Below are 19,093 nucleotides of genomic sequence, written 5' to 3'. Positions count from 1 at the left end.
GAAGTAGGAAGACCCAAAATGCTGCTTCTATTCCAGTGGCTTTATCTGGAAGATGTGTGGGCTATTTATTAATTTAATGGAGATACCTATGTTGGAGAACTGGTGTAACAGGTAAATAACTTTTTCATCTTCATCTTGAGATCGTTAGCAATATTTATAAAAAAATGGAATAAGATAGCAAGTACATCACTTTCCAAAAAAATTGGATGATTGGGAGAAAAAACATTGACAAGATCTGTTTTGAGAAAAGCTTCACTCTATCCTTCTGAAAGCTACACCCTTAAAAAGTTTTCTACATTTGACATGTGACACACTCAAAGGTCATCATAATTCATCCATAATTATCTATACTTCTCAATAATGTGTGGAAAAGCTAGAGAGAGTACTGTAACGTTCTGCACATTGGGGTGAGGAACTTTGTCTTCGGATGGTTCATGATAAATGGATGGACTTAGATAACATTTGTATAGCAAATGATAAATTGTTGCATCTAGAAGAACAAACTGCCCTGTGATCGTGTAACTACATGAAAGAAAAGTGTCTTCAGTTTGCACTTGAAGACGTCTAGATGCTAATGCCAAAGCCAAAATATATTTAAAAGAAGCCATGCAAGAGGAGTTCATTTACGTTCATTTATCAGCACAGGAAGTGACATTAATGGTTTCTTCCCAGACAGTTCAGACCTGATCACTTTTCACACATTTGAAGTCCTGTTCATTACAGAAACATGGTTCACTCACACATTCTACACATCCTTATTCCCACATACAACAGTATCCACCATGTGGACCATGCACATAAAAAGGGACTCAACACTATTATGTTACTCATATGCTATTTCCCACTCCTTAAAACTCAGACCACCACTTTCCATCTTATCTACAGGCCTTCTGGACAGAACAAGGACTTCATCAATGAAATCTTGGATCTCCTTGCCACATGACTATTCCAGCACACCCACATCACTCTCAGGGGTGACTTCAACCCCTCAGGCAACCAAAGCTCAAAATAATAAGGAACACACACCTCAACAAACTCAACTAGTTATGTCACATCACCCAGTCAACACACTCCAAAAGCTACATCATCTACCTTGTCTTTTCAACATTACAAACAATCCAATAAAAAACCATCTATACCCCGAGACTGGACCAATCACCTCTTGATCCCCATCTCAGTATCCTACCAACAAACCAATGTTAACTCAAAAGAGAACCTAATGCGTGTACTTATCTGTTGTGCTGCCAATTTAACTTTTAATGCCAGCACCATTCTAAACATCTTCAATGCTTTAAAAAAAAAACTATATGAACATCCACACTCCAACAAAAACACGTAAGGTCAAGTCAAAACCTTCAGCACCATGGTACTCTAAAGGCCTTGCTGACAATAAGCACTCCATCTGCAGACAGGAAAGAAAATGGAAGAGCAACAGAAATCCAAGTGACCACAATGAAGTCCCTCTGTGCAACTTGCAGACAGCTCATCGCATCAGCCAATAAGCCAAAGCAAAGTATTTTGCCAACACCATCAATGAAACCACCAACTGAAGGAGAACACTTTACAAGCCAGTAAAGCATTGCATAAGCCCCTTGCCTGATCCACCTATCCCACACTCCAGAGACAAGTGCAATGCCATGAACTACTTCTTCCCTGAGAATATAAAGATCAGACTCATATTGACAACAACCCTGCTTCTTGTCTTACACCCACACTTCTCATAGAAATGGCCATCCTTCAAATTCAAGCTTATCATAGGTCTTGCTAACATACTCAACTCCCTCAAAGCCACTTTGTACGAAAATTGTGTCTTACCTTTGCCTTTGATGAAAGGTCTTCCTGAGGACACTTTGTTACCCCCCTACTGACCATGGTCACTGCCTCTTCACTCAAGAAGGTGTGAGTACAAGCCAGATCGTCCCACTCCTAAAGAAACCTATATTAGATGCTGATGTTCTCACCAATTAACAGCCCGTTAGCCATCTACCCTTCATCAGCAGGATCATTGCAAATGGATCTGCTCTCAGCTTCAAGATCACATCAGTCCTAATCACCTCCTGCATGAGGGGGTGGCCAGGACGATGATTGACAGGACGTGAGTCCCGGAGACTCCTGGCCCATTTCTTTTCTAAATAATATGTCTTGCACTATCCTGACCATAAAGTGCCCAAACTAAGCTGATATGGCGACATAGCTGCCACACACAGTCAGAGACTGGCTGGAATTAAAGCAGTGACTGTACGCTGAGTCAGTGAGAGACACGCTGAGTGGAGAGGCTTCCTTCGCGTGGCTTGCAGTGGAGCAGCAGGCTGGAGCAGCGGCTGAACCCAGCCACTCGGCCAGCTCAGAGGCACTTAAATCTGTATGAGACGTGGAGGTTCCATGGCCCCCGCTGGTACCCCAGAGATGCAAGTGATGTGATACTGCCATATGAGGAAGATCAGAGAGTGCAATGGCCCCGTCCAAGGCAGACAGTGGGCTTGGAGTGGGAGGGGCACTGCCCCTCCAATACGACTGCAGTGAGATTTGCGTGTGGACACCTGCCAGGGAGCTCCCGGCGCAAGGGCATTAATTCCACCCTGAGTATGACATTACACTGCAGTAGGACGAGTGAGACTATGGGGGAGAGCTGTAAGCCCCCCTGAGGCACGCTTAAGGAGGCGATCAGCATTCACTCCACATATCCAACATTGTCTGCACCCCCACACCAAGCAATTAGGTTGCCCTCTGAGGCCCTGCAGCCACATTTCCAACAACAAAAATTGGTCAACAGGGACTTCCACCCCCCCACCCCCCTATGCAGCACTGGAGTGGGGCCTCCTGGATGCCTGCGTTGGCAGTGCCCCCTCTTGGAGCCTACTGGGACCTTGGTGGGGGAGCTGTCTAACCTGGGCCGGTGAAAATATATGAGCAAATTGCTAGTGTGCTGGGCAGCTGGGTGACACCCCCTTGGTGTCTCAGATGTAGTACCTTGTAGAGTGTTTTAGCCAAGATCAGACATTCATTAGAAACAGCAAGGGTCTGACGGAGTCTACAATACAGAATGCAGGCCAGCGACAAATAAACAAGCGGATGAGACTTAGTGGGGTCCTTTTACAACGGAAGATCACAGGCCCACATTGAAGGTAACCGCGACCGCACGCAGGGGGAGGAGTGGAGTTGGTGGACCTGCAGTTGTGGTGGGGATCGATGGGTGTCCCTGTTGGGGGTTGAGCAACGTAGGAGTAGCAGGTGGACTGGACGGTGGACCTCACTCACTTCAGGGCATTATGGGCAAGGACAAGACGGCTCGCTCAAATCCGGCGAACACCATCACCCCATACACTACCCCGCAACTCCCCATGCAGAGGCCAACACGGCAGTCAGGATTGGGTGATGAGGGGGCTGAGTATTGGGGAGAGGCGGAGCCCTCCAGGGCGGTCCTGATGGCCTCTATTCAAGGCTGCAGAACCACTCTGGAACATAAATTAGAGACTGGGTCACTTGCTGGTGGACCTGCGCAAGGTCACGGACAAATTCACAGCAGCGGAAGGTAACATAGGGAACTTGTAGGGGGAAGTGGCAGCCCTGAAGTGTCAAATGGCCCACATGACTATAACCACAAGGGAGCCGGAACGGAGAGCGGAGGATGCATAGAGCCGCTTTTGAAGCAGCGACATCTGGGTGTTGGGCTTCCGGAAGGGTGCGGAAGGATAATCAACTTAAATGTTCATGGAACCGTGGGTATGAAGTATTTACACCGCAGGGCCTCTCTGGTTTCTTCGTGGTGGAGAGGGAGCAAAGAGCATTGATGCATCGACCAGTACTGTGGGCATTACCAAAGCTCATCAAAGCCAAGATATTCAATTATCGAGGCAGAGATGGCATACTTCAAGCAGCTCGCTTTTTGGTAACAGCAAGATCTTCATATTCCGGGACTATACCAAGCAAGTGCAGGAACAACGTAAGTCGTTTCTGGGAGGCAAACAAAAGCTGCAGGCGCTACAACTGCAGTATATGCTATTGTGCCCAGCCCAAACTGAAGGTCCTTGCACTTGAGAAAGTACATTTTTTTGACAACCCGGAAGAGGTGTGGGAATGGCTGAAGATCCGGGGTGAAGCAATACAGCCACACTCTAGCTGCATCCCAAAATGCGCAGGGAGCAACCGCCCGAGGGGAGATACTCGCTGGCGATGTCAAGCTGGAGATAATCCTAATTCTACTTCCCTGTAAAATCAGAGGGTCATGGTTAGTGAAGACGGTACCCTGCAGCTTTGCACACAGGAGGCCCGAGAAGGCATGCAGAATGTTGACTTGCAGCCGGTGACCTGAGCTATGGGGCTCGAGCTCAGCATCAGACTTTTTGCCCGATACTTTAGTCGCCCCGGAGGTGGGGAGAGTTGCTGATGTATGAGTGGCAAGATGGATATAGACATCTAATTAATAACGTGCTAGTATGAAGTGAGAATTAGACTTCTGTAAAGTGGTTGGGTCGAGTGTGCCAAAGCTGTACCACCATTGGTTGCACTTGTGCACACTTCTGCACTTGAAATGAAATGCGTGAATGGGGGTGGAATAAGGCCTTCAAGGGATGGGCGTGGAATGCAACACATTAAGGGCGGAAAACAGGCCAGGTGGCTATTCAGGTGTTTGAGTTAGCTCATCCCTGATGGACTGACTGGGATGCTGTGCAAGTCCTGGCACATGCATGAGGTGGGCATACATAGGTGAGTGGTTGAACTATGTATGTCTGTGGAAGAGGGAGAGTTGTGTTGTATTACATGTTCTTGATTTCATAGAGGGCAGCAGTTAGTGGGTACCAAAACATGGCAGAGATCCAGTGGGCAATAACTTCGGGACACACCTTATGAGGGGAGTTGACTTTAAACTTTTGTCTTGGAATGTCTGAGGGTCAGAGACCTAGATTAAGCAATACAGAGTACTCACCTTTCTAAAGAGGCACAAAATCTCCATAGCCTGCTTGCAGGAAACACACTTAAATTATACAAGTGTGGTGCACCTTGCTAAAAAATGGCGAAGGCAGGTATACCATTCCTCCTAATCGACGTATGACAGGGGCACGCTGATTTGGGTGGGCACTAGATGTTCCACTCTCCCTTACATACCTAGAGGCTGATGTGGCGGGGAAATATGTGTTGATGCGGGGAGTGCTGGATGGACATGACGTGACCCTTATGAATACTTATGACGAACCAATGTTTTTCCATTTTTTCCATAGTATACAAGAACTGTTGATGCATGAGGTGAACGCGCCAATTCTGTGGCTCGGCAACTTCAGTTGTATTTTGGATGCTGATCTGGACAGATCACCCCCCAAGGCAGGTACCAAACCCTTAAAGACCACCGCACCTACATAGGTAAAGCGAATTGTGGGCTTAGTGAATATTTGGAAAACAAGCCACCTGGAGCAGCAGGCATTTACCTGTTATTCGGCCATGCATAATACTTACAGTAGACTGGACAGGATACTGGTGGCAGGACACCACAATTGGAAGATATTGGGGTGACTCAAATGGCGCGATTTCTGTTGGATCACTCCCCTGTAACCTATGCACTGTAGTGAGATGGGCGTGACCGGGTGGCTCAGACCTGGAGGATGTCAACTAGAGGACGTGGTCAGTAGGGAGGTGCTTTTGGGGGCACTGATGGAGTACATGACGGTTAACTGGGGAACAACATCCAGCAGGGCAATTGAGTGGTAGGCCCTAAACGGGGTGTTGAGGGGCCACTGTATGGGTCTGACCTTCAGAGTATGATGTCAGCTTCGGCAGGATCTTGGTAGGAAGGAAGCGGAGCTGGCCACATTGCAGGCCGCGGAGCTGTCGCGACCTGATACACGCAGTAGAGAGATGATGGTGTGTCGCCGTATAGCGGACATCTGGGATCGACTGGACAGATATACCCTTAAGCAATACCAGCAGAGGCTACACAGAGAGGGGGACAAGTAAGATAGATTGCTGGCTTGGATACTTCAAAGGGAATATCCGCCACCGCAGATCAAAAACTGGATATTGGTGGATGGTGCCAGAGTCACCACCAGTGCTGGGATACTGGACTCGTGGAAGGTGCTTGATACAGCAGCACCTTCAGCATGTGTATACCGCCGATCCTACCATACTCCAGATCGATATGTCCCGTTCTTGGAGCATTTGGACCTTCCACAACTGGTACCATCGGCTTCCGAGTCCCTAGACGCCCCCATCGGGCAAGAAAAAATACTTGCAGCACTGTATGTTACCATTAACTAAGGTGCCAGGTGGAGATGGCTTTCAGCCTGAGTTCTATTAGCCGTTCTCGGCAACGGTCACACAGGGTGTCCTGGAGGTTTACTTGGAGGGGCACAAGAGGGGAGTACTGCCTCCATCAATGCAGGAAGCTGAGATTTGCATGTTCCTTTAACCAAGTGGTGACAAGGCTGACCCCGCTGCTTATAGGCCACTCACCATGATTAACGTTGACATGAAAAATACTTTGCAAGTTACTCGCCAACCGCCTGATGCCACATGTGCCCTAATTGGTATACGAGGACCAATGTGGCTTCATCCCCGGCCGTAACATGGGCATGAATCCTAGACGCCTTATGCATGTCCCACATAAAGTGGAACACCGTGGAAAAGAGCTGGTACTGGTCTCTATTGATCTGGAGAAAGCCTTGACATGGTGGACTGAGGTTATCTGCTAGAAGTATTATGGGCAATGGGTCTTGGTCCATAGTAAAGAGGGTGGGTCTGCTTGCTATATACAGAACCCAGTGCGAGAGTGCTTGTAGGGCAAAGTCGTTCGGAAGTGTGAGCACTGGGAAGGGGAATGCGACAGGCGACATCGCCTCTCCTGTTACATTAGCGATTGAACCCTTAGCCATCTGTGTGCGTCGTGAATTGTGGGACAGGGGCACACGGCTGGGTGACACTAGCCATATTATATCTATTATATCACTCTATGCAGATGACATGTAGCTCTGCCAATGCTGTTGCAACTTCTAGATGAGTTTGGGGACCTATCTGGTCTCCTCAACTGTAATAAGTCGCTTCTTTTTCCCCTGGCAGCACTGGTCTCCACACCGTAAGATCGGCTCCTGGGTCTGCGCTAGGAGATGACAAGTTTTCAATATCTGGGGATGCAGGTGACGCACAATGATACACAGCAATTGTGTCTTTATGTAGACAGAGCTGTTGACGTCTTGAGGAAGTCAGTTGCTTTTTGGAATACACTTCCGCTCTCCTTGTTGGGCAGACTGGCAGTGTCTAAGATGGTGTGTTGCCCGATGCCTGTATATGTTGCAAATTCGTTTTGCAACATACCTCGGAGGATCTTCAAACAACTGAACTCTGTACAACTCAGTTGTGGCCGGGCCGCCGAAGAAGGATACCTCTGATTACATTGACCTAGCAATACATAGACGGGGGTCTGGAGGTGCCTAGATCAGATCTTTAATATTAAGCAGCACATCTGCAGCTTGCTGCCCGGTGGCAGAGAGAGATAACGGAAAAGTGTTCACCAGCGGGACTGGTGACTGCAGAAGTCTCCCTGTGGTATTAATGGACGGGGTGGGTATAGATGGGGACTGTCCATAAGCAGTCAGCCACACGGCCAGTATTTGGCAGCACTACGCAGAAGTGGTCCTGTGGAGAGCCCCCTCTCTGGATGTTAGCTCTGGTAAGGCAAATGATGGCCAATATTTTTTCAGACCTGGTGAAATGGGGGATGTGCACTGCTGGGGGATCTATATCCTAGTGAGTACTTCATCACGTTTGAACAGGCCTGTGAAGCCTTTAACTAGGCCTATGACATTTCCTTCATCACACAGGACTGATGAAGATGGCCAAACAGACATGGCACACATATACTGCTATACCACAGCCATTGCGTATGTTGGACGTTTTATTGTCCTGTGGAGGGGGTAGGCACCTAATCACACTACTCTATAGGGCAATGAGAGAGGATGCAACAGGCTTGCTCCCCAGGGTGCAAGCTGCATGGGAGCTAGATCTGGACTCCTCTTTGGACGACAGCACTTGGTCAAGCATTTGCAAATGCCCACATATGGTATCATGCAATGCCTGCTTCAAATTGGTACATTACAATTTCCTGCACAGGACGTATCTGACTCCCAGGCACCTCCACCGTATATCCCCCACCCGGTCTGATACCTGTCTGCATTGCAATGTTCATGGGGCGGACTTTACGCATCTGGCGTGGGAATGCCGGACTGTACAAGATTTCTGGGCACAGGTGGTGACAGACCTTTAATGGTCTAGACACTTCCATATTGATCGCACACCATTACATTTTCTCCCATCACACATTGACTGTATGCTTGTTTTTGACCTTGGTACAGCGCTTCATTGCCTTTTTGGCTAGGTTCGCTCTATCCAAACGCTGTATACTTATGTACAAATCTCCTCAGCAGCATGCTACAAATTAGAAGCTATTCCCCACTCAGCTTCATTTCATCTAGCATCATCTGCCATTCACCCACTCACCAGTTGTGAGTCCCCTTCTAAAGCCCCTTCAGTGACTAAGGCTCTCCCCAGCCATTCTCTGCCACTGGAGCTTCACTTTTAACTGCCGAGTCAATGGTGAGCTAAGATGGCACTTGCTTGTGGCCTGCTGGCCTCCTCCATAGTCCCTTAGAGCTACCAGTCTCAACCCTGAGACCCTTACTTTGGGTCTTTTCTCACATTATGTGGATTTGGTTACTGAAACATGAATTCAGACCTTCACTTGAGGTCCGCTGGTTTGATTGCTTTAATGGTACGCCAAAGTGGAGCAACCACATGTGTTTCCTGGTGACTCCCCTTTTCTCAGCATTAGAGGCACTTTTCTGTAATCTTCCCCACAGTTTAAAATTTTTTTAAAAATAAGACCAAGAACTCAACTGTTTCTGTGATTCATGCTAGGATTGTGGTGTTTTTTGGCTGCCTTAAAGTTCCAGTACACGTTTTTCCTTTAGAAGAGATGGTATGGCTCTGGGTACACTTTTCTTTAAAAATGAATAAAGAGAAAAATACAAAATCTTGCATCTACGTAGGTATCATTCAATTATGGTTGGGAGATTTAATTCTCTTCTTCATGTGTGGAAATATTCAGATGCCTTTTATTAATGAAGGCTGAGAAAGGCTTCTGCTGGATCATTACAGATATTAGGTAGGTAGTCAGAGTACCTTCACATGCTGAAAGCTTTACGATCTCTTTAATTTTCAGGATATGCTTGCTCCACTGTTTATGTTTATTGTTTTAATCATGTTAATTAATGTTTAACTAATCACATAAGGTACATTAGACTTAAATCATTAACAAGCTCAGCCTAACAATTGAGAACAATTGCAGGAAGTGGTGCACAAGGCTCCTTTTCTTGATCCTTTAAAAGTCACAGAGGTGCACCTATTCCGTTATGCCTAGTAGGATCTGTTTGGCAGTTCATTTGTCATTCACTTAGCAGGGAATCCCTGAATACTGCTTCATTGTGAAGGTCTTTTGGACAACAATATTTCTTTCTCTGGTTTGTAGAATTTTCCATCTTTTCTGTTCGGTATTTTTCAGGCCCCTTCTGTTTGTGTAATACATCAGCAGTGAATATATATAATTAAGAATTAAAATGCATCACCATAGGGTTTAAATCCATCATCCTTGCCAGCACCAAGCCAAGGAACCCTGAACGGCTCAGACAGGAAAGTTTTCTCTGTCTTATATACCTTAAACTAACTCAAGAGGAAGATTCTAGCAATCCCCTCCCTTCGGCTATGAAATTCAAGCACTGACTGTACTTGGTCTGTGTCTAAAACATGCGAAGGAACAGGCCCTGTCTCATTGTGCATTCCAGAGACAGAGCTGTGCTCCTTGATGAAAACATTCCCAGCTTGAGACTCTCTTATCATGCCTACATTCCACATCCCACATATTATGTTCGGGCACGGCGTGACCCTGTTCTGGTGAGGAAAGCACGTTCTGTGCGGAAAACAAGATCGGTGTGGAAAAACCCTGCACCGCTGATGTGACGGCACCTGAAGCTAAGCACAAAATGGAGTCGATAGTCAAGACGGAGTTGGGGGCCAAATACACATGCAGACATGGAAATTCATAGAATGGACCTGACACATAAACTCTCAGATCAGTCGGGTAGAAGAAACCTGGCTTCCCGAAAGTCCAGTTTAGGAGGTATGAATATGAACAATGTGTGTGTTCATACACAGCTTTAAGAAAAACAGTAGTATAAATTGAACCTCCAGTGCCAGAAGCCTAATAAAGGCAGAAGAAATCAGCAACTTTCATAGGCCCCTGGTTTTTCAAAGAAACAACATCCAATCCTGCCTTCCCAGCTGAGCACCTCCATAGGAAAGGGTATGTCCAAGTACCTCAGTATGTGCCAGAGCTTAACCAAGGAGAGGTTGGTTCTAGATAGTGTGCAGAATAGAAAGGGTTTTCAGGTTCTGTACCAGATAGCCCCCAACAGATTGAAATCTGTACTAAAGGACTGGCTACCACAGAGGAGGTGCGAATTTTGTAGAGGAATAGAGTGTTCAAGCCCTGCTCCAAATCTTCAGAGTACTAAGGAAATGTACTTCTGATTCCTTCTGGTAAGAAATAGCCCAAAACCGGAACTGCCCTTTCCTGGACTTGAAGATGGTAAACAGACTGCTTAATAAGGTAAATATCATATTGTTGCCTCTTCATTAGTTATGTATTCATCTTTACCATGGCAACTGGATGCATATTCCATGTTCATTATTTTACAGGTTTTAAACATTTATTGATATTGTATATTTCCAGTACAAATATACCATTTTCATTCAGAAACCAGAAAAGAGATTTATTGATTTAGATGACAATCATTCATGGCATTATGAGCAATGATGGGCCATATTGCTTTGACTATTTTCTGCTAAACCTGATTTTATTGTTTACAGGTAACTCTGACTATGATACTGTTAACGAGTACAGTAAAATACAACATTATGACAACTGTAAGTATTTTGTTAGTTTGCTGAACATGCACTCCTTTTTTCCACCCATGCTGGTGATAGGCACATAGATCTTTACTCACTTATATAGTACATTAACTATTTCTGATCTTAGTTGAGTGATGCTGGAAATTGGGTCTCTAGTTGGCAGAGGTATGCACCGTGTCCAAGTAGGGACCACAATCCTAGTCAGGGCAAGTCAATGACACAACCTAAATTAGCCTGTGCTCACCCTCTGGTAGCTTGGCACACAGCAGGTAGGCCTAACATAGAAGGCAATATGTAAAGTACTTGTGCAACACACACAATAACCACAGAAGGCACGCCACAAAAAAAGACTCCACACAGATGTAGATGTAGATAAAGCATATTTATCTGGTTAATTTAAGATCAGCACAATACAGATCTAATTCATAAATAGTGGAATATTTGTTGGGCAGACTCAAAGCTAAGCAAGGTTGATGACTGAATGCAGAAATCAAAGGGGTGGTGCCAGAGATTCCTCAGCATTGATCCGCAATGTTTTATGGTCTCCAGTACTGTCCTGGTTGTGCTCCTCTTGGGGAGCTGTGCATGGCCAATTTGGGCAATACCGCACAGGTTGACTGAAGCGGCAAGCTGCAAAGTCTCAGCTGGCCCGCTCCGGGTGTTTCACTGATGCAAGCAACAAAGTTGGGCAAAGCTGCTCGGGTTGACTGTAAGCAGCGAGCAGCGAAGGGGAAGCAGGGCCGCTCTGGATGGTTTACAGATGCAAGCAGTAAAGTTTGGCAAAGCCACACGGATTAACTGAAATTAGCGAGCAGAAAAGGAAAGCTGGGCCATTTCGGACTGTTCACAGGTGCAAGCGGCAAAGTATGGCCGAGCCACTTGGGTTGACTGAAAGAAGCGGTTGGCAAAGGAGAGCAGAGCCACTTAGGGTAGTCCACACATGCAAGCGGCAAGGTTTTGCAAAGCCGTTCAGGTTGAAGGAAAGTAGCGAGCGGCAAAAGAAAGCAGGGCGGCTCCGGGGCAGTTGACAGATGCAAGCAGAAGCCTGGCAAAGCTGCTCAGGTGGACGGAAAGTAGTGAACGGCAAAGAAAAGCAGGGCCACTCCTGGCAGTTCACAGATGCAAGCCGAGAAGTGTGGCAAAGCCGCTAGGGTTGACAGAAAGTAGCGAGCGGAAAAGGAAAGCAGGGCTTCTCCCAGCAGTTTACAGATGCAAGCGGCGAAGTTTGGCAAAGTCACTTGGGTTGACCGAAAGTGCGAGCAGAAAAGGAAAGCAGGACTGCTCTGGGCAGTTCACAGATGCAAGTGACGCAGTTTGGCAAAGCCGCTCGGGTTATAATTGAAAGAGCAAGTGGCAAAGGAAAGCAGAAGCCGCTCTGAGTCACTCTGGATTTGGAGAAAGGAGTCTTGGGCTACCGGTCAGAGATCAGCAAGCAGCAGGGAGGCACAGCAAAGCAGGACAGCAGTTCCTGAGAGCAGTTAATCCTTGCAGAGTGGCAATCCTGGCACACAGTAGTTTTTACTCCAGCAACATTTTCTTGAGTTCAGAAGTGTACTGATTTTAGTGGATGAGGGACCTAATACTTATACTAGAAAGTGCCTTTGATGTGGGGGGTGACTACAAAGAGTTATTGTGAAGTGCACAGGCCCCCCTTTCAGGTCAGCCCCAGCTCCAGACTAAAAGTGTGAGGTAATCAGCTCCTTTGTGTGGACTCTGGTTACTACCCTTTGAGGTGTATGAGCCCTGCTCAGCCTCCTCACCAGGAAGACCCATCAGTATGCAGATGAATGCAGATGTAGCTGGGTATCCTGTGTTGTGGGTGTCTGAAGGGAATGCAAAAGCGTAACTGTCACCTAGCCCAAGCCAAACTTGTATAGGAGACAGGCTGTGGGCAGTGAGTGCAGAGAAATGTCTTCTTTCTAAATGTGGCATTTCTAAAATAGTAATAATAAATCCAGTGTTCCCAGTAAAGAGGATTTATTATTACCATTCCAGTGGCACTAAACATGATGCAGCTATTCCTCTCGGATCAGGAATTGCATCTTAAAGGTAGTATAAGGAATTCCCAATGCTGGCCTATGAGATGGGCAGGCCTCGCAGTAATGAAAAACGACTTTGGCAGTTTTTCATCACCAGGTCATGAGAATTCAAAAGTAAATGTCCTGCCTTTTGCTTACATGGCACCCTGCTATATGGGCTCCCTATAGACTACTTTAGGGGTGACATGTAAAGAAGGGGGAGTTTAAGGCTTGGCAAGAGGTTTTAAATGCTGTCAGGGTGGCAGTGAGACTGCGCACAGGCTCTGCTATGGCAGGCCTGAGCCATATTTACAGGGCTACTTAAGTGGGTGGCACAATCAGTGCTGCAGGCCCGCTAGTTACATTCACTTTACAGGTCCTGGGTATATGGTATACCATTTTACAAGGGACTTACATTTAAATGGAATGTACCAGTTGTGGATACGCCAACGTTTTAGAGGAAAAGCACATGCACTTAAGTACTGTTTAGCAGTTGGAAAGTGCTGAGTCCTAGAGTCAAGAGAACAGGAGTAGAAATGCAAAACAAATGGGGATAACCCGGCAGAAAGGACTATTTCCAGCAGGTGACCAGTATGATATGGAGGAATTGCTATCTCTGTGTTCAACCGTGTGCCACTGTTTTAGATCTTGCGCTGCAGCAACCCAAAATATTTGTTGTCTGACAACAACTCTGAAAATATGAAAAGAGTAGGGTGAATATCTTAACAGTTTACTGTGGTTTTATAGCACCTAGTTGCCTTTCTTAGTCAAAAATCCTAAATTAAATTAAAGGTCACAGAATTTCAAAAATGTAAAGAGGCTAGATTAAAGTACTTTGTTTCACAGGCTACAACTCTGAAGATTCTTACTAGATAGAGGTACAATGTTTTACGTTATTTTTATTTACCTTTTCACCAGCACTGTTATGTTGTAATTCTAGCCCTGAGTGGCATTTAAAAGTAAATCTAATGAGACTAAGGCTTTTTTGAACAGAGATTGTTATACCAGCATCACTGAAAGCCCAGCAAAAGAGACTACCAGAGAGAGGTTAGGGCTTAGTTTTTAAAAACTGTTATTTTGTATGCTCAAATAAAAGATAAAGCATTTCCTTCATCTGCAAGTTCTTCTCAATAAGCTATAGTTTATGGCCAGGCGTAGCTCACTTATTGAGACTTATGGTTTACTATGATGTCTCAGCTGTAATTGCCACATTTCCAGTATTAATATTGCACACAGCCTTGAGCATTTACAGTGTCTTTGTAGTGTGATGGGATAAAAGAATGTCAAGTCAGACTGCCTAACACTAGCTACGCTTTCCTCAACTAGTTTATCAAGACTTGTGCTGTTCAAGGCTCTCATAGTGCTGGTTATATTTGATGTGAGATATTTCAGAGACTCTCCACTCTTGCCATATGATTAACTGGCTCCCTAGCACCTCATCCTTGCAATATCACAAGGCAACCAGCTACCACTTCCTGTATTTACCCCACTTAGAGTGGTCTGAGCCCACCAAAGGGTGGTTAGAAAAGCTTTACAGGGGGACCTGACCAGTGTGTGTTGCTTTTGGTCTCAGGCTATTGTCACGTTTTGGGCATCATGTTACTGCGATACTACCATGAGTGGGAAGATAACAGCGGCATTGTTGAGAGGGACCCTTTGCGCACAACCAGGTACCATGATTGACCTATTAGGAGACATTACAAGGCTCCTCACATTAGGATGCAGGGGAGGTCTAGTCTCCTATTGGAGCCTTATCAAGATGCGCCAACACAGTAGGGAAGGCAGCGCTAGAGGAGAAGGAATCAATAGAGCACGGCGGTCTATGAAAGAACAGAGAGGGCCAGCAAGAGGGGGTGGCAGTCTCTGAGAGCTCTGTCGGGGTGCCGCTCGGCCTCTTAGCTGACGAGAAACCTAAATAGAATTGAAATAAAAGACAAAAGTGAGATGCTATTTTAGCAACACTTTTGATTAAAAGCACTTACATGCAAGGTGAAGATCGAAATGTTAAGGTGAGAAAAGCAAACGACATAGTGAGGCGTAGTTGAGAGTAAACTTCTTCTCTAACAATGCCATAGTGAACCTATGAAGGAAATCCTGGTTCTTTTACCTTCTGCAGCCTTCCTCACACATACAGCAACAGTCATTTCCCCCTCCAATGTGATATAGTGAAGTTATGTGTTTGTTCTGTCCCTGGCACTTCAAAGATGAATACATTGCTTCTTTGTCGCCCATCTCAGCATCATGGTTCACTCCCCTTTTAACTTGACTCAGGCACATTTCTTTATTGTATGAGGGCAAATTGGGCACCACAAGTTATGCCATATAGCTCTCTGATTAACAACTACAAACTGGATTTTGTATCCATATCAAAGAGTTTTCTAAAGAAACTATGATGAGCATATAAACCTCCCATATAGAGTAACCCTCCCTTAGCTGAGGGGGTACGTATTAGATTATTTTAAGAGTCAAACATTCAGATGCCCATGTTCTGACCACATGAAAACAAGCTGCCATCACAGAGAAGGCCCAAAGCATTTAGATGAAAACTGGAAATAATATCCATTGGTGACTTCTGTTGTGCTTTCTCTTCATCTCTTTGTAGAACAAAGACTGCAGGTCGAGTCTCTCCGAGAAGAACAAGGAAGAACAGTCTCATCCCGTCACACGGAGCAGATGATGAAACTATTTGCAGATATTAAATGCTGAAAGGATTAGTGTCAATGTGTGGTGTTACCCTGAGTCTCTTACAAGACTGCTACATGTTGATGACACCGAGATGTGAAAAGGCTTTTGTAAACTCAGAGGAACCTTCCTTAGATAGGACTTAACAGAAACACCGAATACACATTTATTCTGTAATACAAAAAACGAAAACAGATGATTGAAGGCACCAAATTCCCAAGAAGTATCCATATTTAATTTTTCTCTTTTTGGGGGTTTTGTATTGATGTTTAAAGGTTATTAAATGGAATCATGAGATTCTTCTAATTAAGCTTGCCAACACGCTTTTCGCGCTTTATACATCACCTCCTTAGGGTAAGAAGTAAAAATACATACAAATACCACTACGGAATGCCACCAATGTTTTGTATATGAAAAGTGTGGTGCCACACAGTAACTGTGCCTTGCAACCATTGAGAGAATTGCGCTAGTCACACATAACAAAATCCCCCAAATTTTTCTTTCTGAATCAATTCAGCTATTTCCTTGATGAGCAGGCCAAAACTATCTCAATTGCAGAGGCAAATAACTTTGCATCTGCAAGCATCTATTAAACTATCCTACTGATCTATCTACTCCTTCCAGACCCTTCCAAATCTTTCTACTTCCCAACTCATATGCTCTAAACAGTATACTTTGGTTAATTTGATCCATGTCCTATCCACAGTTCCCTGAAGTTTCACAACTGTTTTCCTTAATCTATTGAAGAAACAAAAATCATACGCTGGTCCAGAACTATGCATCACCACGTCCACTTTTTTCCTGATCCTGCACAAAACTGAAGATTTCTGTCCTACTAATTACATATTAATGGATTCTTTTTAAGCCTCTCTTTCATGGACTATGACTGGTTCTTCAGTCGGTTCCCCATAACTGTTCCGTAACTCAGTTAGTGACAGTCAGTCCATCCATTGCACTGATACTTTTGAAGGTCATGGATACTTTTGGGCTCTTCATTAGGCTCCCCATCACCATAAACTCAGTCATACCTCAATATAACCAGTCTGTGACAGTAATTTCACACATTGCACCAATACCTACCGTAAATCATTGGTCTCTTAAGCCGGCCCCCAATCACCGATCCTTAACTCAGTCAGTGACAGTCATTCCATATTTTGAACCAATACCTATTGAAGATCACTGGGCTCTTCTGCTGGCTTCCATCATTGAACCAAACTCAGTAAGTAACAGTCATTATGTATACTGCTCCAGCACATATTGAAGACATCTGTGTCTCTTGGGTGACTGAAGGAACATTGCTTTCTTCAATACATGTTAAAGTTGATAACCTGGATGTATCATATGTTCATACATTAATAGAGGCGCACTGGTTTCACATGTACTTGTACTTCCATGTGAACATGAGTAGTGTTTATACAAGAATGTTATTGTTGTGGGAACTATGCCCACACCGAGCTAATAATATTGCCCATAATGGGTCAATTCTGTACAATTTCAGAGGCTGTGTTTCTTATGCAAATTCCACTTAGTAATTCCAGGTTCATTGTAGTTAAGGAATGTCACAAAAGGATACCTTTTGTAATGTTATGCTGCTTTACACAACGTACTGCAGATATTTAGAGTCATTGTATTAACGGTAATTAAAATGTAATGGTTACATCTAAGCTGAGAAGTTCTCTGATTTAAAAAAATGTGTGGCTGCCACACTAATAAACCTCATCTATGTCTATCAAGTGTGTGCCTTGGTTTTAATTTCCCTTCTCCTTCTGGTCCTCATATGCAATGTATACTTACCGGTTCCTGTTTTATTTAATATGTTTCAGTAGCCCAGATTCCCCTGGCCTAATGCAATTCTCAAATTCATGTGCAAAACATTTCCTCTCATTTTACTGTAGATGAGTTCCTAAAACTAATTTTGCTCTGTTTGGCACTCTTTGGTGTAGGTGGCGGCTTGATCATTTAATTATTCTTACAGCTTTAATGCTTTAATGTCTGGCCAAGCAACAAGCAGGTAACATCTACCCTAGTGTGTAGCCACGAGCCCATTTTGAGTGAACACTTGAATCTAACACGTGTTGTAGATGCAGTTCAACATTTCTGGAAGCAACTCCCCACAACTCGGGGAGGGAAACCATTAGTAGGTGCTAGGGGCCAGTTGTTTTTAGCCTTTCGTAGGGTGGGCAGTTTCCCTTCTTCCTCTTCGTCCCATTTATGCCTTTGCTCAAAGCACAACTCTTAGCAAAGTGGTCGGCTTGAGTGACATGAGTCAATGAGAGGGGCATTGGGCAGGGGGCTCATAGGCTTGGGCCGCACAGCTATCAACCTTTTTTGCCCTCACCACTCTGGGAATCAGGCAGCTAGTGCTTGCAGCACAGGTGGGTGACCATCAGTGATGCTCCAACAAGGTCTTACCCCACTAGAGTGCAAATGCCATCTTGGCCGCCATGGCATGAGGGTAGTATGGTGCAGTCAAAGGAGTGCAAACAGTGCTGAAAGCAGGAGGGACACGTGTTTTGTAAACTCAGCCAGTGTATTCAGTTTGACTGGATCTTGCACAATGTCCAGTGAAATCCTTACTTCGAAAGATGAATCCCAGTTGGTCCATCCAGTAAGGTCAGGGTTCGTCACCTGCTTTCAGTTTAGAATCAAGACAGCTAATAAGTCCATTTGTGTGCCCGTACGTACGTAGCGGCGTGGCCTTACACAGAGAGGCTATACAGCTCCTTTTTGGACCACTGCCATTTGGGTATTTAAGGATGCAATGCCAGAGACACAGTTCAGCCACTTCGAGTAGTCTGTGTTTGTCAGTGCGTGTTTCTTGTGGAGCGTTCTAATTGGACAAAGGTTATCTGCTACATATCAGATAATAAGAGCAGTTATCTCGCTTAATGGATACATCCGGGGGATGGTGGGCAGAAGGCAGCATACCAGTTGAAACAAATGTTTCACCAACCTCGCAAAAAGGGACACAATTACAATGCACGGCCTGCATCACTTGTGGATAAATTCAATACAGCAAAAAAATTATACATTTTATTTGGAAGTTCAAAGAGGGTGTCGCCCCCCACCCAAGCAAGCAATCGTGGGTTATAGACTTCCTAGTGCCATGGTATCCTTCTGGGTGAGTTGCACGCTATAGAAATACACATATCATAAAATAACAACATGGAATAACTTATGTTAGGGAAATGGAAGCTTGACTTCCCACAATTGCAAAGCAGAAAGTTACATGGGTGGGCAGGAAGAAAGAACAGGTTTAGGAAGGACGTGAGGGTATTGAGTTCCTCAACTAGCAGTAAGTGGGTCAGGTCTAATCAAGGTTTGGCCTATACCGTGTCTGCCCTACTTGGCAGCTAATTTTCAAACACGAGCCTCCACCTCGGAAACTCACTAAGTTACTGTCTCACTAAGTTCACCAAGACCAGTCCTTTTAGCAAGTGACC

The 19,093-nt window shown here is 45.1% G+C and overlaps 1 protein-coding gene across 1 annotated transcript in view; it reads left to right on the top strand.

Annotated features, from left to right (window-relative positions):
- PSTPIP2 (proline-serine-threonine phosphatase interacting protein 2) overlaps nt 1-17,379 on the top strand; it is a 326,413-nt gene extending 309,034 nt beyond the window's left edge. The window contains exons 14-15 of the mRNA XM_069218855.1: nt 10,909-10,965; nt 15,571-17,379. Of these exons, the coding sequence (XP_069074956.1) occupies nt 10,909-10,965; nt 15,571-15,572 (59 nt within the window). The 3' untranslated portion in view covers nt 15,573-17,379. The remainder of the gene's footprint in view (nt 1-10,908; nt 10,966-15,570) is intronic.
- The last annotated feature ends 1,714 nt before the right edge of the window (nt 17,380-19,093 follow it).

The sequence above is a fragment of the Pleurodeles waltl genome, chromosome 1_1, assembly GCF_031143425.1.
Source record: "Pleurodeles waltl isolate 20211129_DDA chromosome 1_1, aPleWal1.hap1.20221129, whole genome shotgun sequence".
NCBI lineage: Eukaryota > Metazoa > Chordata > Amphibia > Caudata > Salamandridae > Pleurodeles > Pleurodeles waltl.
This window is presented reverse-complemented; position numbering and strand designations above follow the sequence as displayed.